Here is a 25186-nt window from a genome sequence, read left to right as displayed (position 1 = left end):
TTAAATCAGCTGGAGGCTTTTCAAATCATTGGCTAATTTGTGTGTTTTATCCAAAGATTTACTTTTGTTCAGAGAAGTGAAATAGATGTTTCTAAAATCATTTGGAGAGAGCTTGAAGTCATTTCTCTTGCAGTACATTTATTTGACATATGTGACTGCAGTGAGGTGCCTAGTCTGATATTTGTTGGATTTAAGTAACTCATATCTACAAGATTTGATTGAAATAAAGAATCTCAGGTAGTATGGGAGTGCAATATTTAAACGTTAAGATCCATTAATATTGTCTGTAAGTACTTCATCTACAAGTTGTCAGAAGGCTGCTAAAGGTAGGTTTCATTTTTTTGGTTATTTCCATTATAACCCAAACTTTTGTGTATTTTTCACCAGCTGGTAAGAACTGGAAGGTTACTTTAGCCTATTAAACTATATTTAATCCATATGTACTAAAACGAGCTATGAGGTGTAAAGGCACTCTCTGTCATGACCTTCTTGCTGGTAAATGCAGTTTTTGGGTCACCAGCAATCTATACTTTACATAATCATCCATAAAACATACAAAATGTGTCAGAGATAAGGCATTCTACCCAATAATAGCAATAAATTATTCTGACAGAATTGCTGTGTCAGTAACTGGTCAGTGCAAGAAAGAGCATCAGTTTTTTTGCAGGCACACCTTCCTCACATGGAAAAAATTTTAGGGGTCTAACCTTTGCAACAGATTTGCAGTGACAGCACATCAAACCAAAGCTGTGCACCTGGGGGAAAAAGTTGAATTTTGGCCTTTGGCACAAGCACAAACATTTCCATTTATGGAAACTTGTAATGCATTAATCTCCCACTAACAAATGTTTAATGTTGAAAGCTTGTCAGTTTTCTCATTTTTGGCATAATCTATGTACCATATTTAAGATTTTTGGAAAATATATTTAGTGATCTTAAACAATTTTGAAGTTGATGTTTTAAGCAAAGTTCAGTAAAATACCTGACCTGCTATACACAAATCACCAAAAGACGAAACTTGCTGTTATACAGCAAACATTTGTCTCCATAATAATTTGTAACATTGTCTACATCATGGGCACAATGTAAATTCTCAACTTGCATTGCTTTCATTAATTTGTTATTTAGAGCTTTAATTTAGTCAGTCAACACAGCTTTACTCAAACCTCTGAACTTTCAAATCACCTCAATTAAAATTTAAATTGATTGCCTAAGTTAATGCAAACAAGTTTTCAACATGAGATAAAAGGGTCAGAGGAACTATTTAACTGTGCTTGTTGGTGGAGTGAAATGGAACATAATTGATGCATATGTTGGTGATGTTCTCACATTGGATTGTATCATCTCTGTTTACTAAAGGGATTACTATTAAGAAGAGAGAATAATGGGGTTATTTAAGCCATGTGTACTAAAATGAGTGAGAAAATTATCACCTGAATTAACTTTTGCCTTTGCCAATTTCCACCCTGAAATAAATTTAAAAGAAGAGAAGTTGGTTTAACTCCTCTTTTGATATTGAACAATATACCTTTTTTAACAAATGCTTTTGGGTTTATTATAAAACTCAAAAATCCAAAGAGTCTTTCAGTGACAAATAAAACATAGTTGAAAAAGAAAAGTTTGTTACCTAATATAAACCTTACTTATGGAAGTATGTTCTCAGTGGATGGAGCCAGAGAACATTTCCACTTGAGATTGTTTAAAACAGAATGATTATTTCCAAAAAAAGGTCACCATGTGAAGATTTATTTTCCTCTTGCTGAGATGATGGTTTTTCAGAGTCCCTGCCAGGAAGATCTTCTAACATATATGTGCAATTCAGCAATACGTCACTCACACATTCCACTGGGGCTTGCTCCTTGTGCAGGGTGATGCAGGCACTGACCCTGGATGAAATTTGTTATTAAACATATTTGACAACGGATTCCTTTTCTTGGGGAAAGACACACTGCCTTGTTTAAATCTGCTTAGTATTGCCATCCCTGAGAGGTTGCCAAATGTCACTCAGGCCATGTGGGAATTGTTAACACAAGGAGAAAGTCAGGGCCTGAGGCAACTTTTGATAAACCTTGCAAAGATTTGCAGCTGTAGTTAACTTAAGTTGAAATAGCTATAGCACTTCAATTTCAAAACAGAGCTCATTTGTATTTGTCAGTTCATAGTGGTGCCGAAGGAAAGTTTAAGTTAGTACTGTGTTTAAGTTTTAATTTTTTAGTAATCATTTTTTAAAATGTATTCACTTATTTAGTTGCATGTAATACAAAATACTTAGTACACGTTAAAAGGATACAATTTGTTAAATCTAGAATTGTCCTTGCTCTCTTTTGTGGATAGGTGCTTCAACAGCAGAGCATCATTTGGAAATTCAAGAAATGACCAGGTGTTTACCTTTCTATGGTATATCAGATTTACGAGAAATTCTGAATGCAATTTTAAGTAAAAATGCCCAGAGTGTCTACCAATGCAGACCTCTAAAGATTGCAAATTATTTGGAGGTAAGATACATGTGGAAAATAGTTGAAAAAGTGAAATAACAAATTAGCAGGTGGTCTTTTTGGAAGTCCACCAGGCTTTGCACTCAAAAACTGACGACACTGGAACAGGAACAGTGGGCGGCACGGTGGCACAGTGGTTAGCACTGCTGCCTCACAGCGCCAGAGACCGGGTTCAATTCCCGACTCAGGTGACTGACTGTGTGGAGTTTGCACATTTTCCCTGTGTCTGCGTGGGTTTCCTCCGGGTGCTCCGGTTTCCTCCCACAGTTCAAAGATGTGCAGGCCAGGTGAATTGGCCATGCTAAATTTCCCGTAGTGTTAGGTAAAGGAGTAAATGTAGGAGAATGGGTGGGTTGCGCTTCAGCAGGTCGGTGTGGACTTGTTGGGCCGAAGGGCCACATTGTAAATAATCTAAGGATAAAATGTGCTATTAAGTTGGTTTCATTTATTTATACTGGTGTTCAAGAGGTAAGTTTAGATATTAGTGATATGAAGTGATCTTGTAATACATTCTAATACATTGTAATACATGTTTTTTATTCCACTTAAGTTTTTCCATTCCTTTGGGATGGAGCAGGGAATACTGATATGATTCTAGCAAAGGTTCTGTCTAATTTGACAGAAAGGGAATGCTCATAAGCAATGGAATGTCTTCTTGTACTATTTTTGCCACCTTCCTCAGGGGAAATTTGTTTCTTGGTCATTGATAACGGAACCTGAGGTTGAGAGATATCATGAATGTCATGCACAACCCTGATTACGATGCAATGGCACACTATGTTTGCACATACTCTGACGTACCAATAGTGGATAAGAGAGTTTTGAAAATTTCCAACACACAAAATCTCCCTTAAGCAGCACGACTTTAAATTTGCTAGTGATAGCTGAAATGGCTTGAGATTTGTTTGTATGGTTCAAAAATAAATGGAGGGATAAACAATGCAGGAGATGAGGCAACAAAATTATTCTGATGTACTTTAGCATTCATTAACATTATCATGCTAGTACATACATCAAAGGTCACTGGCACAGATATCCTAAAGTATTCAAAACTCATAGTTTAGTCAGCTAACCATCACAAATAAACAAATGTCATGGTACCTCACCCATTTTATGTCTTCAACCAAGTTGATAAGTATTCCTTTTGCAGCCCAGTATTTGCACCTAATCAAAGCAGTTGTCCCTTTGCACGTTGAAATAGGTCTCTAAATTATCAGTTTTGAATACTTTGGGATACCTTGCCAATACTCTATAATGTATGTATAAATGTGACAAGAAGCACTTGTGTGTTTATTTCCTGCCACCTTTCGCTTTATTCCTGATTGTGGCTCCCATATAAGGAGATTTACTTTATGGTCAGGCAAGGCAGTAACACTAGAAATTAATACATCCCACTATTCAGTTTTCATTGTGATTCTGTAACATAACTGAAAGTTTGATTACTCATCTATGTTTAGTTAGCTGATCTCAATGAGGATATTGCCAAAAGGCACTACTGTAACGGGTGTCAGACAATGAACAGTAAATTTGTACAAATTTTTTCTTCAGCTTTTCTGTGGACATATGCTGGAAAGGGAGTTTGTCTGGATCTTTGTCAGGCTACAGCTGGACCAAGCTTTATTGTACTTACATTCCAGGTTCATTTGAAAAAAATGGCAATTTGAATGAAATAGCAGATTGTTAACACCAACCTAGAGTTGGAAAATAGGGTAAGGGAATCACAAAGATAACTTGAAGTGTGATATCGAGGTCACATGCATAAGCTCAAGGAAAGAGCTGAAATCACAAGAGGCAATAATTCCTTTGAATAGTGCACACAACTGAATAGATTGCAAGTTTAAAATGAATTTCAGGACTGTCAATAACACAGAATAATTAGAACATTTACCTTTACCAAGTCGATGTCAATGCAATATTGACTCCTGTTTACATTTTAATCTCTTAAGAAATTCAATATGATCATTGCTGTTCTAGCTTGGTGCTGAATGCTAATTTTAGTTTCAGACAAATATTTAAACATCTATTCTCTGTAATCCTTACACAATTAACCATACTCAAATCTGAAGGTACTTCAGTTTTTAAAAACTGAGGCCAGTTTCAGGAATGCCTGGTTTGTGTACTTACGCTCTTGACCTTTGCCCCTTCGTTCCTGCCAGTCGCAAGGGCCAAAGCTAGGGGCAAAGAGCAGAATCCAGTGACGTGTATACACAACCTGCTTTTCTGTATAATTTTATCATGGATGAGGTCGGAAATAAATGTTTTAATTCCAGTTCCTTCTTCCCATGTCTGATATACAGGTAGGAAGAGGACAAAGAAATAATTTTCTGAGAACTCTGGAATGCTGCAGCTTTTTAGTAAGGCTGTTAATACTGGAAATCTTGCAGTTTAACTAAATGTTAGTACATTAAAATATTCCATTTTAGCAGTAGGGTCCTGGTTGATGTCTGCAGTTCTCACATGATGAACACATGACCTGTCCCGATACTAGTAAATGCCAAATAGCAGTTTGACACACAGAGAAAAAAATTCAGGGGAAAATTCCTAACTCCCTTGTGTACTGCTGCACATTTGTATTGTACTGCAGCACCAGATGCAAGATATCAACAGTTGTGAGGTGAATAAGGGGGTGATGTAATTTTTTTAATAAATATTATGAATGTCTATTTGAATGTGCAAAATGCAACTCAGTATTCTAGTAGCTAACAACACTTGGGCTATAATTTTGCATAAATGCTTATTATAATGTGTGACTTACAATTTTCCAAAGGGAGAAGCTGTCCGTCTGGCTCGGCAGTTACCTCTGCGTTTTTCAAGGGAAGACATAGAAAACACAATGTTCAGAATGCAGCAACATCTGGGAAAAGACTGCAATAAGTGCATTCATGATCGTCCATTTTTGCATCATTTAGCAAGTATACCAGAAACTGACTGACTGGGCATAAAACACAGCAAAGCTAACTAGTGTCAATTGCTGCAACTGTAAACGCAATAAATAAGTGAAGTGATGGAAAACTTTGAATATAAGCAAAAAAAATATACCATGTGGAAGCTTTGGTACATAATTTTTCAATGTTTGATTTCAACAAATTGTTTAAAATTATAATGTTGTGTTCTAAATATTTCTTTAAAGGCAGATTTTTTTCATTATTTGCACTCTATCTTTAAACTCTCATTATAGCAATTGTAATCCATGTAAAAACAACATGCAATTCTGATAGAATAGGAATGATCATTCAGAGCTCAGCACCTTTCACACTTTGTTGTGGTATTTCAAACAGTAAGCTTGAATATGCTAAAGGCAATAGAATATGTAATATCAGCATACAAGTTCATAGCTTTCAGCCTTTGTATCCTTATCTTTTTGTTGAAAGTGGAATATAAAAATTGAAATATTGCATTGTCTCACTCACTATGCATCATTCCCTGAAAACCCATCTGTTCCCGTGCCTTTAACAATGTAACTCAGTAAATCAGCAGCTGGGAAAAGGACAAGTGTGTCATGGATCAGTTCATGTTTCGCACCCTATCTTTTCCCTGTGGGAAACAAGTTACCCAATGTACAAGCTGGAATTGGTAATTTCAATCCTGGAGATTTTTGCCTTTAAGACTTTGTTTACATTTGTACATGAGTATGGATATTGTATCTTCAAAACTTAGAAGTAACTTTAGAAACAAATTGATGTTTGTAAAAAAAAATAAAGTTTTGTGTAAAATCACCAATTATTGAGACTTGTCAAATTTGTAAACTCTCGTGTAGTATGTAAGGTTTGTGAAAGTTTGTGTAGTATTCTCAGGACAAAAAGTACAAATCTTTTCAGCAGTACAAACCACCTCCAGAGATCGGTTATTTTTCCCAGAAAGAGCAGATCTGATGCCAAAACTTTGTTTTGGATTTTGCTTTAGGTATTCCTTGCAAATCTATGCTTCTGATTTGACAGATGATTTCTTTCTGCTCCACAGGGTAAAGCGCCCATTATTACCAAAACATTCTCCTCCTTGTGTATTTGATCCTGTCTGACCAATACCAGTGTGTTAGCTTCCTCTCATCACACAGAGAATTTAACAATCACTTCCATAATCATTTGCAAGAACACATGGAATGGGAAAAAGAGTTATCCCATCTTGTGTAATAGTTCATTTTTCAGAAATCCTGAAAAATAGGCAGCCATTCCTATTCTAGATTTCCAGTTGTAATGTTATTCCTTCGGTCAAAAATAAATACTAGCAAGTCTCAGCCAGCCTAGCCATTGGCCCAGATATTCCAAGGAGCGTTGTTTAAAAAGTACTTCAGTATCTGCAGTGAACTTCCAACTACCTCCTTTGAAGAAACCACTCCCAGTTTCTCCACAAAATTGAAATAAATTCCATGTCCTCCCTATATTAAATATAAATATCTTCATAAACAGAGGTTAACACCATTTAAAATTGAAGCCAGCCTGCACTCATTGAAAGTGAGCTTCCTATGGCTAGAGCACATGCTGAAAATTATTCTGGATGATTCTTATCTGGAGAGACAGAGGAATAATAGAAGGTTTAGGAAAGCAGGCTCCAAAATCCTCTAACATTACCTTGGTCAATGAAGAAAAGCTGTATCCACAGGGGGTGTTCCTGACAAATTCTCAAAGTAATGGGACTGGATAGTGGTGGTGATCAATGACGGTCATTTCGCTCTACTCTCCTGGAAGCTGTGCTGCAGGAAGTTCAATGAATTCACATTAGTGCTCTACATCAGCAACTGTATCTTCAAATGTCACATTCCAACAGTACCACACCCCTAATACTCACTCACCAAGTTTCCTCACATTCACAACTTCAGCTCACTCCTCACTTTTGCATAATTAGTACTCCTGCAATACTTTCACACCTGTAGTTCACAGCTTGTACATACCAGGTATTCAACTATGACACCCCATCAGAGTTCATCATACTGTTCTTTCTCTTTGCAGAACAAAGTGGAGTATACCTAAAGGCAATGGGTACTAGCTGAAAGGGATACATGGACTTACTGTATGGCCTTATCTTCATGGAGAAGACAGTGCTGGCCAAAATTACAGTAGCAATTGTTGAGTTTATGAATTCATGGATAGCTAGCTTTAAAGAAAGCTGTTAGGTTTCCTTCTCCTTTCTGCTTCTTGCCATAATATGTGGGAATAAGGCTGTACAGCAGACACAGTAAATCTTTACACTTACTTTGCTGAGTACTCCTCTACCATGCCCAGGCAATACAGAATTCTTGTGTTAGCATTTCCATAAAGCAGTTTGGCTTTTGTTGTCAGCATGCTGTCCACTTTTGTGTGGATTAGACATTGGAGTCATTGACCATGTTATCAGCAGTTAGCCCTTGTTGTCCATTAGCTACAAATTGGCTTGTTGTGGTTCAAACACAGATGGCACATCGGACTGCCACAGAATGAAGATATGTGACTGGTGCCAGAATGCCAGGCGTTAACCTGTATAATTTGCAACGCAAGGTCACATACTGGCTAGATGAAAAAGTGAATTCAATTTAGTCATATAGTTGAATACTCCGCATGTGTTTTTCCAACCGGAAACCTGAAATGTCAAGTCTCTCTCAATAGGGAGTTTCAGTAATCTCCCTTGTGCAAGACCTGTTGGAAAACTTCATGATGTTGTAAGTACCTAGTCCCAATGCAGAGAATATTGTTGCTATGGCTACCTTTGTAGCCAGTTGCAATTATCTGGCTCTGAAGTTGCCAATATGACTATATTTCAGTGATGTTGTCCATAGTCACCTTCTTTCCTGAACACCCTGATAAAATAAAGCTTTGTGTTCCTTTTCCTCACTGCTTCTCCAGCTCCCCCATCACTTCGAGGACCTTGCTGTCCTCTGTGCACCTTCTGCCAGCAATGCCGTATGCTAAGATAAATGTCTATTATACCATCCAAGCCTTGGAGCAAATGGTTTGGCAGAAGCCTTGGAGTCAGGACCAACTCCATCAGCACCTGACATCACACCCATAAGCTTTAGCAACTTCAAAGAAAACTAGAAAGCAGTTAGCACTGAAATCATCATAGCACCATCAGAAATCAAAAACAACTAAATTGAAATTAATTAATGGATGCTTTAAACAGGACTGACAAGGGAGTGATCATCCTACTGCAGAAAGCAGTGAGTAATTCAACATCTTTCTTTAGACTCAGCATTAAGCTTTAAAGCTGCAGTGCTGTTTAATCAGCAGTAAATGCTGACTGGTGTTGTAATCTGCCTAATCTATACTTTCAGCCAACTCACTACCTAAACACTCATGTTTTTATTGACATGGTATCTGGCCTGAGTTGCACCAGTGGTGTGTGCTGCAGACACAGATTTGAACTTCTAAAAGTTGGTAATACGCATTCAAATGCTACACTGTTGACTTTTTCATTTCTAGTGAGATGAATAGTACAATTTATAAGTTTCAGAATACTTAAGCTTTATATCTTTCAATTCTTATGTAATGATAAAATAAAAATACAGTAAATTCCACTGATCCAACAAAAGGATATCTGATACATGAACTGAAGTTTTTAAATAATTTTGTGACTTCGTGCAATGCACAGCAAGTTATTAAAAAATCAAAGCCAAACAGGATTTAATTCACTGGTTTGCACACCATAGAAGCCTAATGTCAATGAGATATTATTCAAGCCTTAATGAGAAACACCAAAATGTCCCAAAACAAAAATTTACAAAACAGCACATATCACAACCTAATCTGAACTTTCCTTGCCATTTGTACTTACCCCAATTTGTGTTGTGATCTATCTCCCTTTTTTCCTTGACTGTGTTATTCCCTTCTTTCTCCAATTTGTCCTGTGATCTCTTATCCCAATTTGAAAGTCATCCATGAGAACACACGTAGTTTCCAGATAATTTGTGGAAATTCTGTTGCCATCATCCCCATTACTGGTATTAAAGTATCTTCTGGATAGCTGGTATTTGAGTGGTTGGAAAACAAGTAGGGTCCAGCCAGCAAAACTTGGCTTCAAGCCACAACAGTCAGGATAGTGTGCATGTGCGGACAGCCCATGCAATTACAATTTCTTTCAAATTGCCAACAAGAGTATAAGAAAGCCAACTACACTTTGTGAAACTCTTTGGTTAAAATTGAGAGGGTTGCAAAAGCTGCATTCAACTCCTTTTGTAGCTATACCTCAGCTATCAGGTCTCCCTGGACCGCTCCACTTTTCTCCCGCCCTTTGTTAAAAAATTTTTTCTTCCTTAAACCGACCCATTCAACCAAGCTGCCGGTGACTGCTGCAAAGTATTCCATAGCTGAAGAAGAGAATATTTAATCTGATTATACTTCTCTGAAGTAGTTGGGGACATCTTTCTGTCTTGTAGTTACTACATAAATTTAAGTTATTGTAATTGGACTAAAGTTATTTCAACATGCAACCTACCTTTCTTGAACAATACACTTAAGCTTTTTGGTATATCCATTGTTTCTAAATGTACTGTGCACATTGATGAAAAAAATCACTCTTTTCTAACCTCAACTTCTTAACAGTAAGAATTATAATATGTGAACATCTTTATGTGTTTCTTTTAATCAAATATCTGATTTCTTGTCTCTAAATGTTTCCTCCTTCTCTGTACTTAGTGATAACTTAGCACTAAGTGTTATCTCTAAGAAGTAGCCAATCCAAAATGTACAAATCTTTCTTCCCATGAAGAAGTTCTTAATTGTTCTTAATTATTTCAGGATCACTTAGTTGACCATTGTTATTAACTTTAGTTTGTCCCTGTTTTTGTTCAAATATTTCCATATACACTTGATTACTTTAACGAGGTGGTACATCGCAATTTTCCAAAATCGTTTCCCATTGTTGCTGTTGGAAATTTCAATGAAAATAACTTGCAGTAAATCTTATTTCCTGGAAGGGTCCATTATTTAACCAGCACTTAAATCATCCCAATAAACAGGAAAATCCATTTCCCTTTTGAACTCTCCAGCTGTAATTCTTTCTTTGCATTACCTTCTAGTTTCATTTGAGGCATGGTTATGCTACTTTTGTCCATTAACTCCTCATCTTCTTAAGTTCCCATCGTTAACATTATAGCTTGGATTTTTATTTACTAAACATATCTCTTTGCTGCTGTTGTGACTTTCCACTGTTGTCTGTATGATAAACACAGAAATACCCCACTGGCTGTGATTTGACATATGGCACAAGAGAAAAGGGAATACTATTTGAGTGAAACGCAAGAGAAGGATATCAGGCTCAGCTGTGAAGTGTGGGCTGGTTTGGAAAAGTTATATCATTTATTCCACAGAATTCCTCTATCCTTGAGTGATTAAACTCACAGCTGCAACACTCTCCTAAGACATGATTTCCAATGTTTCAGAATGTCCCAGATCACATTTATCCCCCCCATTATTTGCCTTAATTCAGATACAGAATCATTAAAAATTTTGAAAATTTCCAATAGAATTTACAGTAGTCTATAGATTTGTGTGTGACAGGTTTAAAGACTAAAAAGTGACTTATCTTTTAAAAATCCTTATTCCTGAAATTGGTGTTTAGCACTATATATGGTTATCACTCTGTCAAAATGTATTGGTAATATTGCATCAAAAAGAGAACGATTAATAAAATAACCAACTGTTTTACACAGGCCTTGCAAGGCTTAGAAATAGTGCCTTCACTTTGAAATACCTGATGAGTTTTAAATTAATTGCATGTAACTGTCATTGAGTGGTATAAATCTAACAAGACATTTGCTCAAGTGATAGCACCTCTTAAATTTGCTGTTAAACAGAAATGGTTGAGTACTGAGACAATTTGTTTATATGAACAATTGGCATGGCTAATTCCAAAGCAAATTAATTGTGGTCAGAACTTTTAGTATTTTAAAAGAAAAATTTAACTTGGAGCCCAGAGATATAAAGGCCAGAAATTCAGAAGATAATTATCAGATTTATAAAGGTCATTGATGATCTTTTTGAGATATTTTAATCTGATTTTAGATAGTTGTAGGTAGTCAATATACTATTTGGTCTTCTGTTTGCTGAAGAATTGTTTTATGATGTTAAATGAGAAATGCAAAGCCCAGAAGCATTATTCTTCAAGAAGAATGCTGTATACATTTAGCTGAAAGATTCATTTATAGCTGGACTCAGCTAGTGATTATCAGCATTACCAGAAGTGAGAGGTAGCTGTACAGCACAAAGTACTTCAATGTTTAAAATAATATAATGGAACTCCTTTTCTTTCCCAATTTGCTTATACACCCAAAATGAATGAAGCTCTTGTTGCCATGAAAACCGAGGTCCAAGTGTCCCATTGTTTAGTCCACACAGAGCAGTGAAAGGCATGTCACAGATCAATGGAAACTGGTGCCTCCAGCCATAATGGACTTAAGTTCTGTACAATGATTTTCTTAATTTTACTTTCAAATATGTTCGTTTCTTACAGCTGAACTTGAATTGAGTCTGAATTACAATCTTTTTGAAAACCATTTATAGAGTTTTTGGGCAGACACAATCTGAAAAGGTAAAAAATGCAGTGCTTTGTTTGAATTGAAGAGTTTTTGAATAATTACGTTGCATCAATACAGAGAAAGCTACATTTATAAGGTCCACTGGCTATTTACTATAATGGAGTCTTTGACTTGCTGATTTTCCTATGGACAAAGTTATCTGTCAATATACCTGAGTTAATTTGATTCTGATACAGTAACATCTTACATTGGGTTTACTATTTAAGGTATTTTTCTGTATGTTTGAGAAACAGAAAACAGAATTATCTAATCTCATTAGATCCCACTATTCCCTTTAGTTATCCTAGAAGATTGTAACAACATTTGACAGACCTCAGTATTCAAGCAAAAGCAGTAACAGATAAGGTGGCATAGCATTCAAGAAAAAGACAGTCTTCGTGAAAAGTATAGGGACTAACAGAGCATTCTTATCATACAAATTGTCAAATGTTTGAGGTATGTGTATGGGTGTCAAACATTTTACTCTGGATGACTTGTATTTGTCCTGTCCTGGGGTTTTGTCAAAAGATTAAACATTTCTACAGATAGACAGAACCTACCTTACCATTATCTAAATTTGGGCATGAGCCCTTCTTCAGGCTCATGCCCGAAACGTTGATTCTCCTGCTCCTTGGAATGCTGCCTGACCTGCTGCGCTTTTCCAACAACACATTTTCAGTTCTGATCTCTAGCATCTGCAGTCCTCATTTTCTCCCATTATCTAAATTCTCAAACTTCTTTCTGTTTTGCTAGGAGGAGCCAAATCAACATCAAGGCAAAAGGTACAATATTTTACTGTTTGTAGATCAAAGAACAAAAGCTGAACTTCTACAATTCCAATTACTACAAACTCACTTCACATATTAGCATGGATTACTGAATAGTACCCTTCAACTTAAGTGTGGACCAATGCCTCCAGGAGAAATCTTAAAATGATTTATTATACGTTGTATGTTTTCATTTTTAAAGGTCTTAGTCTGTTTGCAATGGCGGTAGACATTTCTATGCTTAGAAAGCATGAAATTACTTTCATAACTGGAAATATTATACAGGATTTAGCATTTAGGTATCATCGTTCAAGGCATTTTGTTAATTCATTGGATAGAGATATCAGATTTATGCAATTTACCGTCTTTAGCTGGAATGAAATAAGTGAGTTCATAGGAACATAGGAGCATAGGAATTAAGGGTGGGAGTAGGCTATTCAGCCCTTCAAGCCAGCTCCACCATTTAACATAATCATGGCTAATCTTATCCTGGTTTCAATTCCGCTTTCCTACCTGCTCTGCTTTATCCCACTTTTCATCAGAAACATATTTATTTATTTCTTGAATCTGTTAATTGATTCTGCCTCCACTGCACTCTGGGCAGTGAGTTCCACATATTCAAAACCCTCTGAGAGAAGTAAAATTTTGAATTTACCTTCACTCAGTTTATATTTAAAGCCTCTTGTTCAAAACTGTTCCACAAGGGGGAACATCTGTTCAACATCCATCTTATCAGTCCCCTTTAGCATTTTATATACCTCAATCAGATCCCCCCCTCATTCTTCTGAACTCTAGTAAGTACAATCACTCCTTGTACAACAGCCTTTTCATCCTTGGAATCATCCTTGAAACCACCTCCAGTGTCACTATATCCTCAGTAAGAAGATCAAAACTGGACACAATATTCCAGCTGTGGTCTCACCAATGCCTTATATAATTGTAACTATATGTCTTTTATAATCCAGGCCTTTTGCAATAAGTGCCAGGATTCCATTTTCCTTTCTTATTATATGCTGCACCTGTACCTATTCTCTGTGATTCATGCACAAAGACGTCCAGATTCCTCTGAACTGTCACACTTGCAATTTGTTTCCCACTTAAATAATAATTTGCTCTTTTATTTTTCTGGCCAAAATGGACATCCTCTTGCTTATCCACATTAAACGGCATATACCAGATTTTGGCTTATTCTCCTAACCTATCAATATCCATCTGTAAACTCTATCTCCTCATCACAGCCTGCTTTCCCACTTATTTTAATATCATCCGCAAATTTTACCATGTCACACTCTGTCCCTGCTTACATAATTTATATAAATTGTAAGTAGTTGAGGTCTGAGAACTGAAGTCTGCTGTACCCTATTAGTTACAGACTGCCATCTAGAGAAGGACCCATTTATGCTGACACTCTGCTTTCTGTAAGTCAGCATCTGTAACTCCATCAATTCCTGATGAAGGGCTTTTGCCCAAAACATAGATTTTCCTGTTCGTTGGATGTTGCCTGACCTGCTGTGCCTTTCCAGCACCACTCTAATCTTGACTCTAATCTCCAGCATCTGCAGTACCCACTTCTGCCTTTCTGTCAGTCAGCCAATCCTCTAACCGAGCCAATATTCCAACCTTAATTCCTTGAGATCTAACCTTCTGGGTCAGTCTTTTATGCAGCACCTTGTCAAATACCTTCTGGAAGTCTAGATATACCACATCCACTGGATCCCCATTGTCTACTTTGATGGTTACATCCTCAAAGAACTCCAGCAAAACTGTGCTGACAGTTGTGAATTGAACTTTGCCGTTGCAAGTATTCAGTTATCATTTTATGATTGACTCCAGCAACATACCCACTACAAAGGTCAATCTAACTGGTCCATAGTTTCTCACTTTTTATCTATCTCCTTTTTTGAATAAGGGTGTCATATTCACATGTTTCCAATCCACTTATAACTTCCCAGAATCCAGGGAATTTTAGAAAGTAATAACTAATACAACAACAATCTCTGCTGCCACCTCCTTTAATAACCTAAAGTGCAGGCCATCAAGCCCTAGGGACTTATCTGCCCTTTAATCCTATCTGTTCTCTTAATACCTTCTTCCCAGTTATAGTAAGTTCACCAAGTTCCTCTGGAGTAACTGCAGTTTTTTGGAAGACATTATTATCTTGCATTGTGAAAACAGACAAAAAATATTGGTTTAGTACCTCTACCATTTCTTAATTTCCCATTATTAACATTGCCATTTTTGTCCTGTAAAGGGCCAACATTTACTTTTACTAGTCTCTTCTTTTTGATATACTTATAGAAGTTTCCATTCCAAACAAAATCAAACATTCTAAATATTTTGATATATGCCAATAGTTTGTTGCCATTCATAAAACCCGACCTGAGAGTCCCATTTAATGTCAATATTGTCTTTCAAATAACAGTTTCACCCAGCAAACAATTAATATAGATCAATTATGTTACTGGTGCCTGAGTCCTTGGCACCACCTTGTCGATCTCAACAATAAAAATAATTTGTTGTTGTTTTATTCTTTCCCGGGATGAGGGCATCGCTGGTTGTACCAGCATTTGTTTTTCATCCCTAGTTGCCACAGATATTTGTGAAAATTGATTTATGAGAATTCTGTAACAACTCACAATAATTTGACTACAAAGGAATTTGCACATAGAAAGGAGTCTTTGTGGTAACTTGCCAAATTACTAGACAAGAAACAAAATAAAGGCACTGCAGTTTATTATCCCCAATTCTGTCACTTGCATAAATCATACATTGTTGTGTATTGAATCCCAGGTTATATAGAGTATTAGAATTAAATGAGATAAAGCACCTGTAAATTGAGCAAAGTTTGCAACAGAAAAGCTCAAAGATTCAACATTGAAAGGGTTTTGAAAATAACAACACAATGAAATAACTTACAGAGCAATATTTAATAACAGTTGCAAATTTTTAACTATGAATAATTCACAAGGGCACACAACTGTTAATTAAAAAATGGTTGGGAACATTTAGTCTTGGAGCGAACTCGCCTGAGTTGTTTATTCATTGAAAAACCAGGGAAGTCAAACATGAACTATTAAGTAGTGACAAATTATGGTCTATATTTCAATCAGACCTGATAATACGTGGTTGTAGAGTTGCTCACTGAGTTGGAAGGTTCATTTCCGGACGTTTCGTCACCCTACTGGGTAACATCTTACCCAGCACTGCTGATAATTCCTGCTTTCTATTTATATGTTTGGGTTTCTTTGGGTTGGTGATGCCATTTCCTGTGGTGATGTTATTTCCAGTTCTTTTTCTCAGGGGGTGGTAAATGGGGTCTAACTCGATGTGTTTGGCAATAGACTTCCGGTTGGAATGCCATGCTTCGAGGAATTCTCGTGCATGTCTCTGTTTGGCTTGACGATACTGTCCTTGCTGATAAAGTTAGTGGTTTTTTGTGTATGTGTCTTTGGGTCTTCTAATAGTGTAGTCAGTGCTTCCTTGGCTAGGTTAATGTTGATTGATGTAAACAGGGCTGTTACATCAAAGGAGATGTAACAAACAAACAGCTCTGCCAACCAACCAACCCAAACTTTGGGTCCGCTACATGGATGACACCTTTGTCATCACTAAACAAAATAAATTAGAGGAAACTTTCAAGACCATTAATAATACCCTTACTGGAATGAAATTCACTAAAGAGGAGGAAAACAACAACAAACTGCCATTCCTAGATGTCACAGTAGAGCGAACAGCCAATGGGGAACTTCAAACCAGCATCTACAGGAAAACAACACATACAGACCAAATATTGAACTACAGAATCAATCGTAGCAACATCCACAAATGAAGCTGCATCAGAACATTACTTCAACAAGCCAACAGACACTGCAGCACAGAGGAACTATGCAGGGCAGAGGAAAATCACCTATACTGTGTATTCAAAAAGAATGGGTACCCAATGAACACAGTCTGCCGATTTCTCAGCAACAAACCCAATCAAGCAGACAAAACACATCCAGAAACCTTAGCCACTCTCCCCTACATCAAAGACATCTCAGAAATGACTGCCAGACTATTCAGACCCCTTGGCATCATGGTAGCCCACAAACCCACCAACACACTAAAGCAGCAGCTAATGAACTTGAAAGACCCTACACAGACAACAAGCAAAACTAATGTCATTTACAAAATACCATGCAAGAACTGTAACAAACAATACATTGGACAATAAGACAGAAAACTAGCCACCAGGATACATGAACACCAACTAGCCATAAAACAACATGACCCTTTCTCACTAGTATCCTTACATACAGATAAGGAAGGACACCACTTTGACTGGGACAACACATCCATCCTAGGACAAGCCAAACAGAGACATGCCCGAGAATTCCTAGAAGCATGGCATTCCAACCAGAACTCTATCAACAAACACATCGAGTTAGACCCCATCTACCACCCCCTAAGAAAAAGAACAGGAAATGACATCACCAACACAAAGAAAACCAAACATATAAGTAGAAAGCAGGAACTATCAGCAGTGCTTTGCCTGGAGGCCCACTGAAGATGTTACCTAGTAGGTTGACAAAATGTCTGGAAATGAACTGTCCAACTCAGCGAGCAAACCTACATCCAGAACCTCAACCTGAGCTACAAATCTTCTCAAAACTCACTGATAATATGTTTTTGTCTTCACACTAACCATATATTACAATTAGACAGGCGCACATATTTTGAGATAGTTTAATTATACTCATTTTCTATGCATGATATAAAACTAACCAAGAGTATGATTCAATTTAAATAACTGCACATGTCTTAATTGATTGTTTTTTATGATCAACTCCAAGGGTATAACTGCTCTGTAATCTTTTATTCTGGATTTCCAGTACAGAGGAACCTCGAGTATCTGAACGACACAAGCTAGGAGTATTTTGTTTTGATAACTGAATGTTCAGATAACACAGTTTAGCCAAGCATTGGGACATTGTGATCTTGTCCAGATAATCAGAAATTTGGATAACTGAATGCTGGATAATTGAGGGTCCTTTTAGATTAGCTGGAGTCCCTAGCTATAGTTCTGTAATAAAGGCTATTTTAACACACTAAAGAGCTTTGTTTGGTCACTATCTGTGGATAAGGGTAAGAGGATAGTGGGGCTACTATCAGACTGCAGAAATTCCGACAACACATGTTTTCTGAATTAAGAAATAATTCAAAGAATTAGTGTCTGATGCTTTATTGTGAAATTGAAAGGTGAGAAAGGAAAGTGTATTAACAGAAAAAGGTTACTGCATTCAAGTGATGGTATTAAGTAAATCAACTCCACTGTCAGCATGATACATGTTGTGATCATGTCTATTGGATATGTGTTGCTTTAAGTAGATACACCACCATTATTCCTTCTTATTGGTATTAGTCTGGGTTACTGATATTACATGGGGAAGGATGTCTACCAATTACTTCAGCAAAAATGACTTAGGTCTTGATAAACAGATGGCACCTAATACATGGCATTTAATAGCTAGTTACATTACATCTGTGTTACATGTGAGTCATTTGCAAGAGCGCAGGCTATACCAAAGAGCAATTAAGTATTACTGTCAGTTATATAGACTTGGCATTTAAATGGAACTGAACTGGAACTGGTTCGCTCCTCCAGGAACGCAGTCTTTTATATATCGATGGGTGCAACTTATCATTTCCAGTCAGTTAAACTTTTCAGGTTCTAATTGCCTTTACAACATCAGCCTCCAGGCTTTTCCTGGATTTTAAATTTTTCATGTGATTCTTTCAAGTAGGTAATGTAAGTTTACCATTAGTCAATCTCCCCTATCCCCAGCCCAACCTAACTCTGACTTTATAAATGGCTGATGACAGGTTGGGCTGGAAGTTTGCCATTTGAGGAAGAAACATTCCAATGCAGGGACTTGCTATACTGGAACATCTGTTGATTCTTGATCTCCAAATGCCCTTTACAGAGGATGAGATCTAACAATGACATTGCTGTGAATATTTGACTCCTTAAAGCATCTTCAGCTTCCTGAAATTGTGCTGGAGACGATAGTTGAGTCTTTGAAAGAAGTATTTTTGTTTTCTTTTTGATGTTATACCAAGGTAGGCTTGTGTATGGACCTTCCTTTCTTGGAGGAACTCCTCTGAATAACATTGCCATTTTATCAGATACAATCACAGTCAACAATCATGGCCTTACTGTTTTGGTACTGCTTTTAAGTAGCTGATTTGACAAGAAGAGTTGGCAACTGACTCCAAACAATATTTGTCTCTGTATTTTTAGAGTATTCTCAATACTTCTTTGACCTGGAGTGGTATTCTGCCTATACCATACAGTTCTTTGTCAGAAGGTTACAGTTTTATTCTCTACAACCAAGGGGTGATTTCATACAATGCAGTAACACTCGCCCAGTGTCAGGTTTGAAATTGGCTGGATGGCTGTTAATCTGTATGATGTTTGTCATATCTGGTTCAGGTGAGTCATCTATTACCCTGAGACTGGTTGAGTTACATCATTTCAAAATAGTATATTATATAAATGATGTATGTTCCAATAATGATATGCCTTTGTAGGCTAGGATCTGAGTCCTGGCAAATTGCACAAGGTTAATGTGCATGTTCAGCTGGCAGTTAGGAGGACAAATGCAAAGTTAGGCGAGAGTACAAGAGCACCACTGAGGCTTCACAAGGCTCTGGTCAGACCGCATTGGGAATATTATGAGCAGTTTTGGGCCCCATATCGGAGAAGGATGTGCTGGCAGTTGAGGAGGTCCAGAGGAGGGTTTACAGGTATGATTCTGCAGATGAAGGGCTTGTCATATGAAGAGCAGTTGATAACAGTGGGTCTGTACCCAACTGAGTTTATAAGGATGATGAGGGGGAAGGGGGTGGGGGGGAGAATCTCAGTGAAACTCACAGAAAACTGGGAAACCTGGATAGAGTGCATATGGAGAAATTTTCACGTAGGAGAGAGTAGGACCGGGGGCACAGATTCAGAGTGAAGGTTCAAGCCTTTAGAACTGAGATGAAGAGGAATTTCTTCAACCAGAGAGTGGTTAGTGGAGGTCATTCCATGTACTTAAGACAGACATAGCTGTTCTTGACTGGTGAGGGGTGAAGGGTTATGAAGAGAAGGCAGGAGAATGGTATTGAGAAACATATCAGCCTTGTTTGAATGGCAGAGCAGACTCATTAGGCTGAATGTCCTAATTTTGCTCTTTTATTTTATCATCGTATTGAATTTCTCCAAAGATGTCTGCTGTAAGTACTAACCTCTTTGTGAGTAAACATTGTGATTCAAAGGTTGTTTTTGACTTTTGCACATACTGTGATAATGTCGCCCTTTCTTACAAATATTGCATTGGTGTGATAAAGCTGGACAATGTGTGTGGTTGTTTTTAAACTTTACATGTTGAACTATGCATTTTAGCACCAAAGAATTTGAAAATTTTTTTTGGCGTTGGACTAACCTGTGCTGCTTCAGTACTTTTGTTCCTTAGAAAATTGCCAAAGCCTGATCATCTTGAACCAGAATGACCTTCTGTTCCCATAATTCTGAAGTGCTGTTGTAAACTTGTCACCATTACTGCTCTTTGCAGTATGGCATCCTCTTTTGATTGAAACATATTTGAAAGAAATGTATCAGAATTTCTGACAATTATTGTGTCTTAAATTAGATCTGGTTATTACACTTTACACTCAAAATTCTGATTATATATAATGGTAGTTAATAACGTTGTCAATAGGTTTTTCTGTAAATTGATTTTTTCGATTGAGACTTTCTATTTTCACTATGTGTTTGGTGCTTAACATAACGTAACTTCCAAATGCTCTTACAATATTGTAAAAGGTATCAACTCTTTTACATTCTGTCATTTTAAAACATGATTTGCTGTTGGACCTAGAGAATAAAGAAACACGTTTAGCTGTTCTTCTCTGGGCTTCTTTTGAAATCCAGATGCAATTCTATATTGCATAAATTGTTTTTTTCATTTGATCTGGCTCAATTCCCTGTCTAAATTATCTGTGAGCTTAAAATTTGCTAGGAAATATAATACTTTTCTCCATTATGTAAATATTTTTCTCCATTTAACTGCTATTACTCATTTAAATCTGTTGAAGGATTTTAATATTTTTTGTAAATATAGCTGGTTATGCTGTTCCAGTGTTATAAGTTGTGTAATCACTTCAATGATACTAAATGTTGAAAGTACTTCAGCACATATTTTTTAGAAAAATATTGTAACTGAAGATGAATTGCTACTAGTGCTTTAACATTAAGAAGCTTTGTTTTACTTAAGGTTTTTTTTACTTCTATCTTATTTTCCTTTAATTTCTGATGCTAAAAGCTGAAAAGTCACTAAATATTTCAGGACTATTCTTTTAAAAGAAAATCAACAAAAATAAAGTATTTAATGATTATTAAAATATTTTTAAATTAAGATAAATGAAATTTTAAAATTATGATTTCCATCTTCTTTCTAAGATTTGCATTTTTTTTAATTGAAAAAGAATGGTGTTGTGCTGCTTTTGTGTCTTTAAGACTGTTTTCAGTTGCACAATAAAAATCTTGTTTTGTGCAATTTTTCTTTTGTAAACTCATCTTCTGCATTTGATATTTTCCCTCTAATTAGTTGAATTATACTGCACTTAATGAAAGATTTCTCAGACATTAAAATTGTCCAGAAAAGCTGAAATAAACAATTATAACAATGCTAGTTTACTTAATACAGTAAGTTAACCCTTCTGTCAGCTTCTCAGGCTAGAATCTTCCTTAAAATGTAATTACTTGCGCTCTTCCTCCAAGAAAATTATCTTAATTTGAATGTCTGATATCTAACAGCACCTCCCCCACATTTAAGATTCTGAATTTTTCTCTTATGATAAGATTCTACATAGTCTTCATATGACATTTTCTTTTTTTTTACAAGTTATCTGCTTTGAGCTTCTACAGATAGACTTAATACTGCTTTCACTTCTGCAATCTTTTTGACTGCTAGTTGCTCCTTTCACAGAAGTTGACAAGCTGTGCACTTACAAGTTGCTGAATATTTATACATATACTCAATTTTCTGACTAAATTTCTTCTTTATTTTCAGATGACTGTGGCCTGTGCCCGCAGAAGATCACCGCTGCCAGTATATGATATCCACACCATTGTAAATAATGTACATGTCGTGATGGTGATGTTCACCAAAATCAGCTCAGATGCCTTGAGTTGATTAGCCATCACCAATATTTTTGATTGGTATCAGTCTGAGTTACTGATACCAAATGGAGAGAAATGCCCACATGAAGCCTTTGGCAAATGTGAGGCTCAGTCTTGATAAATAGAATAGGTTTAATCACAAAAAAAAGACTATTCTTAAGCGTAGGTGTACATTACTGTTAGCTACATAGGTTTCACACTTAATTGGAACTTCCCAGGAACAGTCCATTATATACAGAGCTCATTCAGGAGGTCAGTTAATCCATTCCGGTACTAACAGCTTTATTAAATGAACAGAACTTATACCAGAGAAGAAATTAAATAATCACAAGTGGAGATCAGAGATGCAAATATTTTAAGAGAAGGGATCAATTTTCTACAGTTGGAACTAGCTTGTGGGAACTTAGGTGGTCACTACTTCAAAATTTATTTTAAGTACTACATTTTGTCTAATTTTCCTTGATGTAGAAATCTAAACAAGGAACACACTTTTAATATTTGTTTCATAGTGTACATGTTCTGTGGTTTTGCCTCTTAAGTAGGAAACTCATCACCACAGGCAACAAAGAAAGGTCAATGTATGCTGGTCCAGCCAGCAATGCCTACATCCCATAAATACATTTCTAAAACTTTTAGGTGAGGTCCTTTAAAAGCAGTTATAACAAGAATTAGGTCTATGATTATTACAGAATTTAGTGGATTGCATAGTCTGAGAAAGGTGCAAGTAAAATGGCTGCATTTATTGCCAACACCACCACTCAGTGGCACAGAGAGAGCGCACACATGGAAACACGACTCTGCAGTCAAATTCTTGAACATCGACTCATTGAAATTAAACAGACAATATATCAGGCCTCATTACTGATGAAGGGCTTTTGCCCAAAACATCGATTTTCCTGCTCCTCGGATGCTACCTGACCTGCTGTGCTTTTCCAGCACTACACTCTTGACTCTAATCTCCAGCATCTGCAGTCCTCACTTTCATCCAATACACCAGTATGACAGAACTGACTTGTCAGTTCATGTCTTTACCACAGAAACCGCCAATTATGCCTCACCAGCTGCCCCACTCATTTCCCCATTTCCTATGCAAAGTGATGAGCAATGTAATGGGAGGCAGCAGTCAGTGAAGCAACCACTAAGACAGTTAGTGGGGTTGGTGGGAGGGGGGAAATAGCCAGCAGGTTTTGTTGCAAGGGGAGCTACCAGCAGCAACCACCTGTGCATGCTTAGGTGGCCATCTTTACCACCCATCCTGGTCTTGGCAACAGACAGTCCAAAAGTAAAATAGCTGGCAGGATTATTTATCGATAATCTACCTGTTTACAAAAAGTATCAATAAAATCAGGAATTTCCAGTCATTTTTCTAAATTATTTAAAGTTTCAAAACTTCCTGAGGAAGTTCAGAATTTGACATGAAATAACTTTTTAATGAGTAACTAAAATTTAATTACTGACTTGGCATTCTTTGATCCAATAGCTATTATACTGATAGTGTGATATAGTTATATAGCTCATGTAATGTATTAGCTTTCATTCTATCATTTATGATTACTTAAACTAGCTGTCATACTGTATTGAATAAATCATTTAACACAAGGGTAAACATGTCTGCTATTGAAAATTAAATGAACAACTGGGTACATTGTATTAAGCAAAGTCCTTGGCAATGAATTAAAGTTTTTAGTTCAAGTTCATCCAGATCCTCATTTATGTCTTTTTGAGTCACCTTATATGCTGACTACTGTGGTAAACTTTGGTAACCATGTAATGAGCTATTGCCAGGCTGTGGTTAAAATTCTGCTTTGTTGTACAATGCAAAAAGAGTAGGCTGAAATGCAAGTTCTTGTGCATATATTTGAATATGAATTATATTCTTCTACTGTTTTACACTTATGGATAAGGACAGAGACCATAAATTGTAATAGCAGAAGTAAGCCATTTGGCCCATCGAGTCTACTCTGCTATTCAATGAGATCATGACTGAACTGATAATACTGTACACTGATACATTCTGTATTGCTCAGAAAATGCACAATCTGCAGGCAGTCAATGCAGACAGTCAATCCATGTAATATTTTGTAAATTTTACTTTGGAAACAGAACCAGTCCGACTCAAGATTGGGATACAGACAGACTCTAACTTCATGTCTTTTATGCATTGTCTCAGCTGAGATGTCACCTTTTTTGTATAAAACCTTAAGTTATTTCTACAATGTGACTTAGAAGTAGTTCTGGGATTTAGATATTAATGAACCGAAACCTGCAACCCATTCTAAAAGATGGGAGACTTAACAACACTTTAGGTTTGTTCAATATATCATTTCAGTTGCATGACACTGTAATCTTTTGCTATAAATTCTCTGTCTCATGGTCTTGCTTCTCAACTACCTGATGCAGGAGCAGTGCTTTGAAAGCCAGTGCTTCCAAATAAACCTGTTGGACTGTAACCTGGTGTTGTGTGCTTTTAAACTTTGTCCACTCCAGTCCAACACCAGCACCTCTACATCTTGATAATCCTCAATCCACTTTCCTGCCTTTGCCCAAACTGTTGATTTTCTTAAATGATTATAAATATCTACCTCAGCCTTGAATATACTTAAGGACCCAGATAAGATAAATAGACAAAGTCTCTTCCCTAGGGTGGGGGAGTCCAGAACTAGAGATCATAGGTTTAGGGTGAGAGGGGAAAGATATAAAAGAGAACTGAGGGGCAACTTTTCACGCAGAGGGTGGTACGTGTTTGGAATGAGCTGCCAGAAGAAGTGGTGGAGGCTAGTATAATTGCAACAGTTAAAAGGCATCTGAATGGGTAAATGAATAGGAAAGGTTTAGAGGGATATGGGCCGGGTGCTGGCAAGTGGGACTAGATTGGGTTGGGATATCTGGTAGGCAGGGGTGAGTTGGACCGAAGGGTCTGTTTCCATGCTGTACATCTCTATGACTCTATGGCCCAGCCTTGATAGCCCTCTGCAGTATGGAATTCTTTATGCAGTAAAGATTTAATACCTTCTGAGAGAAAAATATCTCTTCTCATTTCTGTCTTAAATCATTAACTCTTTACTGTGGTATTATGCCCTCGGGTCCTAGACTCTCCACAAGTGGAAACAACCTCTCCACGTTGTTTCAGTTAAGCCCCGAAAGAATCTGATATGCTTCAGTAAGATTTCCACTTATCCTGCTAAACACCAATGAATACAACTGCAATCTACTCAAATGCTCCTCATTAGAATTG

The 25186-nt window shown here is 36.9% G+C and overlaps 1 protein-coding gene and 1 long non-coding RNA gene across 4 annotated transcripts in view; one reads left to right on the top strand and one right to left on the bottom strand.

Moving 5' to 3' along the window:
* The window catches only part of pms1 (PMS1 homolog 1, mismatch repair system component), a 106269-nt gene extending 100058 nt beyond the window's left edge, over window positions 1–6211 (top strand). For 2 of the 3 annotated variants that reach the window (XM_072578994.1, XM_072578996.1), the window contains 2 exons: window positions 2335–2495; window positions 5263–6211. In XM_072578994.1, the coding sequence (XP_072435095.1) occupies window positions 2335–2495; window positions 5263–5427 (326 nt within the window). In that variant the 3' untranslated portion in view covers window positions 5428–6211. The remainder of the gene's footprint in view (window positions 1–2334; window positions 2496–5262) is intronic. The other variant, XM_072578995.1, reaches the window with a different exon arrangement.
* Window positions 6212–7063: 852 nt separating this feature from the next.
* Window positions 7064–25186, bottom strand: part of LOC140481789 (uncharacterized) — a 46198-nt gene continuing 28075 nt past the window's right edge. Inside the window, exon 4 of the long non-coding RNA XR_011961602.1 lies at window positions 7064–7185. This is a non-coding gene — a long non-coding RNA (uncharacterized lncRNA). The remainder of the gene's footprint in view (window positions 7186–25186) is intronic.

This window comes from Chiloscyllium punctatum, chromosome 10 (genome assembly GCF_047496795.1).
Source record: "Chiloscyllium punctatum isolate Juve2018m chromosome 10, sChiPun1.3, whole genome shotgun sequence".
NCBI lineage: Eukaryota > Metazoa > Chordata > Chondrichthyes > Orectolobiformes > Hemiscylliidae > Chiloscyllium > Chiloscyllium punctatum.
This window is presented reverse-complemented; position numbering and strand designations above follow the sequence as displayed.